This window comes from Crassostrea angulata, chromosome 2 (genome assembly GCF_025612915.1).
Source record: "Crassostrea angulata isolate pt1a10 chromosome 2, ASM2561291v2, whole genome shotgun sequence".
Lineage (NCBI taxonomy): Eukaryota > Metazoa > Mollusca > Bivalvia > Ostreida > Ostreidae > Magallana > Magallana angulata.
In genome coordinates, this window is record NC_069112.1 from 41,546,358 (window position 1) to 41,555,949 (window position 9,592).

At 32.9% G+C, this 9,592-nt stretch overlaps 1 protein-coding gene across 1 annotated transcript; it reads left to right on the forward strand.

The window, feature by feature from the left end:
* Positions 1-3,287: 3,287 nt before the first annotated feature.
* On the forward strand, positions 3,288-9,100 carry LOC128174341 (uncharacterized). The gene is made up of 3 exons (XM_052839911.1): positions 3,288-3,390; positions 4,767-4,994; positions 8,820-9,100. Exons 1-3 carry the CDS (start codon positions 3,288-3,290, stop codon positions 9,098-9,100), a joined length of 612 nt encoding a protein of 203 aa, XP_052695871.1.
* Positions 9,101-9,592: the final 492 nt, after the last annotated feature.

The following is a 9,592-nucleotide window of genomic DNA, read 5'->3' on the forward strand; positions in this document are numbered from 1 at the left end:
TGGTGTTTTCTTTTATGGGACTATTGGCGATTTCAAAGGCTTATGGTAAGATTAGATACATCTGATGTCATATAAGTTTGCAATAGTATTAGATAATATTATGTTTTTGATATTTCAATATTTGCTATTAAGGTAGAGCATTCTAATAAAGACGGATAGTTATCTATAATGCTTCTCAATAATATATTCCATAACATGAGTACAGTACATGTATATGTATTTAACATTCAAAATGGATAATTTGTGTACACAATATAACTGTCATATGTTATTTATATAAAACTGATGTTTATGCGTATTAAGAATATCTATGTTTTTCTGTAAGTCTCTTTTAATGATTAGCATTTTATTAAATTTAAAAAGGACCATAGAAAAAGGAAACAATTTATTTGCCTCTGTTTGAAAAATACAGTACCGATCAGACCCAACCTAACAAAGTAAACCCAAACTAAACCCTGGGTTTACTTTGTTTTTAATCTAGGTTTCACTACTGGCTCTAAAAACCCCTGTCCGTATGAAAATCCCCTGTCTTCCCCTGGCACCCCCTGTGTTTTCACTGTCATCCCCTGTACATCCCCTGTATGCCACTGTACAGTGTCCCTGTCATCCCCTGTACATCCCCTGTGTGACACTGTACAGAGCCCCTGATTACCCTGGCATCCCCTGTGCGCCCCTGTACCCATCCCACTGTGTGTCACTGTAAGCCCCTTGACTGTCACCCCCTGTACGCCCCTGTCATCCCCTGTAAGCCACTGTATACCCCTGTGCGTGCCCCTGACATCCCCTGTACGGCTTTTGACTTTTTTTTTTGGAATATTATTTTCTTTATTCAAATATTGAAATCACATGTGTTATATGTTAAGCTATAAGTCAATATTTGCACTCACCAGCGCCGAATCACAAGACACACTGTTATTGTAATTTTAGAAATCACATGTTTTAGTTGATTAATTCACCGGGCGGTAAACCTCAGGTGAATGCGGGAATTTTTTTTATATTAGGTGTGCAAGCCATCAGGGCGTTTAGTCCTTTAGAGCTCGGGAACATCGAGAGTCCCTAATGTTTGAAAAACAGACATGAAAAATACAACATAGAGTGAATTATTCATTTTTTAAAAATTGTCTAAATGATTCTTGGTAATAAACAACACACTAGAAGATCAAGCACGGCACATGGTTTTTGATTTTGTATATATCTAAACATATAGGAGCGATTAAAACCAAATCAGTTAGAATGTAGCATTTATAATCAGCTATATTTTTTTAACCGAGTTCTTGGTTATACCTTTATTAATATCCCGTAAATAGCAAAATAAAGCTTCAATAGCTTATATACGAAATTATTTTAGTATGTTTGTTCAATACGTTTCTGACCGGCTTATTAGACTCTTGAATTGAATTTAAACTGATGATTTACCCTAATAATCAATTTCATTAATTTCCAAAATCTAATTGTCATATCTCTTTTTACTGCAAAGTGGAAGATATCAAAGATAATTTAATTAATTGCCCGCAAAGGTCAGAAAATGTAAAATTAATGTGTTTTCTATACATGTAGGAGGTTTTATAGATATTGAGAAATTAAAAAAAAAACCTGATTAGTCATATGAGAGAGAGAGAGAGAGAGAGAGAGAGAGAGAGAGAGAGAGAGAGAGAGAGAGAGATTGCATTGATTTTGAATGAAATTTATAAATTATATAGTTTACCCGGGAATTAATTTCCTAATAAGTAAACATGCAATCCTAATTAATTTTCATAACCAATTTTCTATAATTATTTAGATTAACTTAGAGCTGTCAAATGATTTTTAATTCATCAATGTTTTATACTACACCAGATCAATTGATCAAAAAACTTAAAGACACATGATTAACAACTAGGTGATTGAAGCTACAGTTTTCAAAGGAGAGGATGTTGACATTACTTCACTCGGTCGGTGATTATATAAAAGCTCTTGTACACTGCCCTTCTTGACAATTTGCAGTTCACTGTAGCGAGATAGGGAAAAAGAGATGATAGACACACGTGTACACGTATATATACACACACACTTCCTCAGATCTGAATGGTCGGTCAGTGATTATATAATAGCTATATACTGTATACAGCCCTTCTTGACAATTTGCAGTGCACGGTAGCGAGATTAAGAACAATGAGGTGACAAACACACGTGTCCTTGTATATACACACACGTCCTCAGATCTGGATGCTCGGTAATGCTACACAATAATGCAATAATTTAAATAACCCTTATGACTTGTTTCCTAGTCTGTCAAGTAAAGAAACAAGAAATTGAAAATTTCAATTTTTCAGTTCTGAAAATTTCAAACATGAAAATATATTGAAGAGCTTTAAATTGAAAACGTTATTTGGCACAGTGATATTAATTAAAACTGTATATTGCTATTATATATATATTTCATTTTTCAAATGAAATAAAATTTAAATAAATGCATGATATTGTTTTGATCCGAAACCCGGACCATTGTTTAAGATAATGCATGTGTGTATAATTAAATGGTACCCCGTTACCGGCATTTACATACAGTCATGCATTAAATAATTCATTAACGGTATCATTGCTCTACAGTGTATATGCATGTGGACAATTCTATACAATAATGCATATAGATAACTAAACTGGAAAATGCACACTAGCTGATAGAAATTGAAAGTGTCAATGGACCGGTCTAATCCCCCTTTCCGAAAAAAAAATCAACTCTCTCTCTCTCTCTCTCTCTCTCTCTCTCTCTCTCCTGATTTATAAAAAAACAATACAGACAGCAATTATTCGCGATTTACATGAACTTCATAAAGGCTGTTTAATTCTATGCATCATTTCACTGGTCAAAACAGTCAAAATATTGGTGATCATTTCATCATTTTGATCGGTGTGTGGTTATCTGCATGTGCTGATCAATCATGTTGTGTTATTATGCGCTTTATCTCAGTTAGGTTACATTGCACAGAATATTGCAGATTTCACGTACTTCTTCACCTATTTCTTTCTTTCTTTTTTTCCTTTTTTTTTTTTTTTACAAATTACATAACACGGTCATTTGTTTAAACGCATGTAATAAAATGAGCGGTTTATCGGTATACAAGTATATCTTGATTTGTGTCAATGTTGAGTCAAAATTATTCACGTTTGTAATAATATTGCCCTCTATGAAATGCAAAGAAGAACAAGCACCGTCTCAAACATGAATGCTAAATATAAATTTTAAAAATCCGAATTAATTAAAAGCTATTTATTTACTTAGCGAGCAGTTAAAGACCGTACAGAGGATGTCAGGGGCATACACAGGGGTATACAGTGGCTTACAGGGGATGACAGGGGCTTACAGTGGCAGACAGGGGTTGTGTACAGGGGCGCACAGTGGATGCCAGGGTATACAGGGGCTCTGTACAGTGGCACAGGGGATGTACAGGGGATGACAGTGAAAACACAGGGGAAGACAGGGGATTTTCATACGAACAGGGTTTTTTTTAGAGCCAGTAGTGTTTATTCCTGGTTCACTACTGGCACTGTACCAGTTATCGGCTAAAATTTAACGTTTTCTCTTCGTAATTCCTTATTTCTTGATATTTTTGGAAATAACTTGACATACTTTAAAAGGTGAACTCCTTATTTATCAATCTGTTAGTTTATATCGTTATTTAGAACCCAAAACATATTGTTTTGTGCTTTTAAGCACGCCCCGAATTTGCCGAGTTTTTACGATTTACTGTACCAGTTATCGGCTTCGTGATAATAACATAGTAAATATCCGTGTTCATGTTGATTTTATACTCTGCTAAATGTAGTTTGAATTATGCCCCTTGTGAGGTCAGACTAAAGTATTCGGGGTCATGATACATTATAAACAAAACTCATAAAATAATTCGTTTATTATCGTACGGTAATACACCAAATCGTATACTATTCAATACATAATTGTGCAATCAGGCGTTCAATTGCGCTACGAATCTCTCGGAAATTCGTGAAATCCTTTTGTTTATACATGTTAAATGTATTGATTTTATATGTCAAATCAAAGAAGGGATATAATAACGTATCACAAAGAGGTAATATTCTATTTTTAACTTATTACGTCACTTCCCCCACTGCTGAAAGTGCAAAGATGTAAAATCAGCGGTAAACAATGATCGTTTAAGCTCATGTATAAAACATATTCAAAAAAGTTTTCAAGCAAACTTACTTTTCTTTATTCGAAAAAGACGACTGAACTAAAAAATCTTGGATTGCCGCGTGCTATAAACCCGAACTCTCAGTTTAGCCGATAACTGGTCTTAGCCGATAACTGGTACAGTACCAGTAGAGTGGACCCAAAGTAAAACCAGAGTAAACCCAAAGTAAACCCAGATTTGACACAGAGAGTAAACCCTGTCAGAAATATACCACTGAAAGCAGACGATAACTTTGTTTTCGGAACATAAAAGGGGCGGGAATTACAGGCAGTAAGATTGTAAGATAAATTACGGGTCTTTTCCACACTTCAGTGCGTACAGTTGACCTCAAATACAATTTCCATTTAAACCCAAAGCAAACCCCCAGTAACCCAAAGTAAACCCCGAATGGACCCAAATTTTCAAAAAAAGTAAACCCCAAGTAAACCTCAAAAGTAAACCCAGGGTATAGTTGGGATTTACTCCGGTGTTAGGTTGGGTCTGATCGGTATTGTACTATCAAAATGTATATGATATTTAAACCATAACTGATGTTATTATATGTGTAATGTATGTGTTCATTGTGTTTGTTGCCAGTTAACGTTGCCCTCAACAAACCAGCATACCAGCAGTACCCAAAGGATGAAGGTGAGGACATATTTGATGCCAGTAACGCTGTGGACGGACGTAAATCTGACCTGAGCTTTTACGGTGGTCAATGCGCTATATCAGATGACGATAGACAAACCGCCACCTGGTGGGTGAACCTGACAAGCATTCACCCCATCCATCACATCACCATATATTTTGTGACGAACAACTTAGGTATAGTCACAGTCATTGTGTATCTTGTAAATGATAGTCACTGTTGCTTCAAATGTGCATCACGTATATACGCTTTGTATTTATATGATAACGATTTGGTTTTATCAGTTTACTAAACAAAATTTATCTCATACGTTAGGTGTATATTATCCGTGTGATAAACCTTTGCTATATCAAACGGGTCCAAATACTTCCGGTCCGTACTATTTTTTGACACAGCCCCTCGCTTCAACGCTTCAGTGACCTATTTTCGAGGATTTGCTATAGTAATTTTATCTTAACTGTATCTACTACAAAAATTGATATAAAATGGATTTTGTCAACAATTTAAATTACAAATATAAAGGAAAACAGATAACTGCGTAGCATAGGCGTCGGAACCGGGGGACTGAGGGTAGGATGGGGGGCTGGCTAAGCACCCCCTTCCACTTTTTTGCAAAGTTATACATATACATTGTATAACCGTAACCAAAAGACCCTTTTTCTTGTTTGTCAAGATTTTTGATAAGTTAAGCCCCCTTCCAACTTTCAATTTGGTTTGTGTAATTTATAAAACTGCAAATTACGTTAACTATCAATGAATTCATACTGACGACGGGTTATGTTTATACAAAAGAACTTACCGAAATAATGTTTCATAAGACTTTTTCCCCACCACCAGTAAGCACCCGTATTCACTATTTTCAATTCGAATCATTAGGTTAGTGTTTGTTTTATAAAACATCAACAACTGTTTCTCGTTCGAGACAATTCAAACTTACGAGTATTCGTAACTTTGTGTATGTCAACAAACTTGATTATTCAAGTATTCTGATCAGTATCATTTAATCAAACAAATAAGCTGAAAGAAAAAAATATTTAAAGCTAAAAAATCATTTTAAGGTTTATTTCAGTGAAACTTTATATTAAAACAGTTAGAGTTATATCAGAAATGACGTACTAAATGTATTTCGCAAGGTCACAATAACTGTATAACACATTGTTGCATCATCGTTTTTAATCATAAGGGATTGTCTCAAAAAGCTTAATAATATGAATCAAATTGTATGAGATAAATTGAGCATCTATAATTGTGTGATTTTATATTTGCTTCATCCAACACGTTGAAATGGTTATATTCGATCGGCAAGTTTCGCGAATATATACACCATTTCAACTCGTTGGATAAAGCAGATATAAACTCACACAATATAGATATCCTCTTTATATTGATTTTTCAAATTCCTGTTTCTCGGAGAGATTCGAACCCCAACTAATAAGGCTTTTGCTTTTAGTTTAAAGGAAAGTAAAAAAAAAATGATTCAATGAATGTAATGAAAATTCAAATCAACCGATCTAAAATAACGAATTTTTAGGTACGGTTTTGAAACAAAAATTGCAAAATAAAGCTCACATAAAATATTAAGTTCTATGACTTTGTTAAGAATACGATAGAAATACGATTGTTCTTATATTAAAGTGATATGACATACTCAACTCTCTTTATAGTCCCGAATTTAAATTTAACGAATTGTTCACTTTATCCTTCACTGTATGCTAATGTATCAATACATGACCCAGGTTTTAAAAAGTAACATTATGAATTCAAGGCATGGATAAGTGAAAACATGTGATTTGTAATAACAAAATGTTCAGTTGCGTAAGCCACACTTTTTAACTTCCTACAGTGATATAATATAGTATAGTTTTCATGTAAATTTGTTTCCAGATTACACTTCATATATACCCAAAGTTCCTGAAACCTAAATCAAGATTAACACAGGCAGTCTCTAACATTTAATTACTTCTAAAATTTATTAAATGACAATGAGTTCCATTATGCTAAAATGATTATTTTGTATGGACACATAACGCATTGCTTGTTTTGAGACTAGAAATAGATAAGTATGAGAGATCCTTTTAATCTCAATATACTTCTTCGTGTGTATTAGAGTGACACTTGTACTGTCCGATTTGAAATTAACTTCCTGTAAACAACAAATATTTCAAAGTATGAGGACAAAAAGGTAAATGTTATTCTTAATTTAAAATGATTTCTAGAGCGCAAAATATCCGATTAAATAATCGAACATTCAATGATTTCAGTCATTAAGATAAAATCATCAACAATCCTTGGATTTTGATTTGTTCCTCTTAATTCGTTAATTCATTTAACAGTCATAATGTAATAAATGTCAAGTTACAAATAGGATTTTTGCAAAAGATAGAATTTAGAAGAGAAAGTTGCATGTAAATCTAATAACTTTAAGAAAGGTTGTGTGTCAAAGATTTAGCGCGATTAAGAAACCTGTTAAATAGTCAATTGTATATATCTTCGGATGAATATCCTCGCAAAAGCGTATGGAGATTTTTCAGTTTCAACGACAGGACATTTAAGGGATCACCAGTTTTAGATAAATTAAAGAACTGATTCATGTTATCTACCCACCACAATTATTAATTATATTATCTTTATTTCTGTACCTTATATTACTGCATCTATTGTTGAATTAACTACATGTAAATCTTCATTAAATGTCCTCAGTTTCCAACTGTTGTTTTTATCATTTTCTTCAAAGATACTGATTTAACAGTGAGGAACTTTATTTTGCCCTGTTACATTTTTATTCTTTTTTGTCATTTGGATCCTTATAAACATTATAGCACAACAAATGATTCAGCTCAGTTTCGCATCATACAACCCATGTATTGATCCATTTTTTGACGGTGGATTCAAATTAAATTTTGCTAGCCGAGAGGGTGTAGGGTGCATATGTTTATGTACATGTACTTGAATATGTTGATTAAACGAGTTTTTTTTTATTTTTATTAAAGATCATTAGGGATTTACCCCACCCTGATCACCACGTACTATCTAGGCCTCTCTTTACATTTAACAAAACTGATTAAATTTAAATCATTTTGCGGGGTCGTATCTCTATAACATATACATTTAGATAGCTTTAAACAATGAAGATTTATTTAATTAGATATCCCATTTTCCGTTTGACATTTGTTTTAATAATAACCATATTAAGATAGCTGATGAGCATATTATTCTTTATATAACATTTTTACTTAATACTTTTGATTCATAAAATAATACCACCAATATAACGTGTTTTATTAACATTTTGTATAGTCAAATCAATATTTATGTTAAAAATATGAAATGCTTTTATAATAGGTCAATATTTGGGGGTGGGGGGGGGGGGTTCTGTCAGAGAAGTCATACATGGATGTTAAAAGCATTCACTATTATATTTGATATAATGAAAAAAAAATATGGTGGTGTTACTATTAATAACAAATATATTTAGCGTGAATATGTTTTTTTATATAAGCGTGTGTAAAACTATTTAGATATTTTAATCGATAGGTACATGAATATTGTGTGACACATGTATGTATCGCCTATTATGCGGTTGATATTTAGCAATTGTTCAGTTTATATTGTAAAAAAGGGAATTGTATAATCTTGTTTGTAATTAGACTGATCAAGTCTTGTACACATCCCAGGTATTGGGCGTGTTTTTTTTTTCTTTCTGTCAGAGAAGTCATTGTATGGATGTTATAAGCACTCATAGTTACATGTATGTTTGGTATGATAAACGAAATATGATGACGTTGTTTCTTTAAACAACCAATGCAGAAAACTTGCATACATTAACCATATAAGCGTGGTCTAAACCATTTAGATATTTTGATTGATGGTTACATGAAAGATGTGTAATATGATTCGCATAAAATGTAATTCATATTTAGCTATTGTGTAGTTATCAATATAAAAGAAATATCATATTATTATGGGTTTTTTTTATATTTGATCGATTATATCTTGTACAGATTATGTGTATCGGACGTACATAGCAGACAATTTACTTGGATTCTCTGTGTATGTCTCCAATACCACGGATAGATCACAGGGAACGTTGTGTTTCAAGGACGACAACTTCACTAGAAACACAATACCTCCTGTCTTCACAACAAACTGTTATGTCCATGGACAATATGTCATCTACTCCAACGAGAGACTACCAGGAGTTGTCTACCCTGTTGGTTATGATAGTTATGTAGGGAGTAACCTCTGTGAAGTAGAGGTGTATGGTGAGCTTATTTATTCTTAATTTCAATTAACTGTCAAAATGTATATTTAACTGTGTTTAAATACATGAGAAAGATTCCTGCCAAACCACTGCCCTGATATGTATATGTTTACCACACACTGTTAATATGAGAGGTTTTTGTTTAAATTTCAATTTGCTATTACATAATGAAATGCCAAAATGTTAATATTTTGAACCTGTACCATGATTTTGATTATGCGCATTTGTTGCTTTACAAATACTACCTTCCCATATTTCCATAAATCAATTCATTATAATCAATAATTTGTAAGTTATTTATTAAGTTGATATTTCATAAGTTAAATTTACCAACATCCACAAACAATCACAGCAAAACCCATTTACCTCTTCTTGTTTTCTTAAAAGTCACAAAGTCACAGAAAACGCATCTCATGTTTCTTTACAAATTCATAGGTATATTCCTACATGAATCGGAAGAAACGGATGTTAATAAAGTTTTTTTTATTCCTATTCTGCATATCACACACAGAC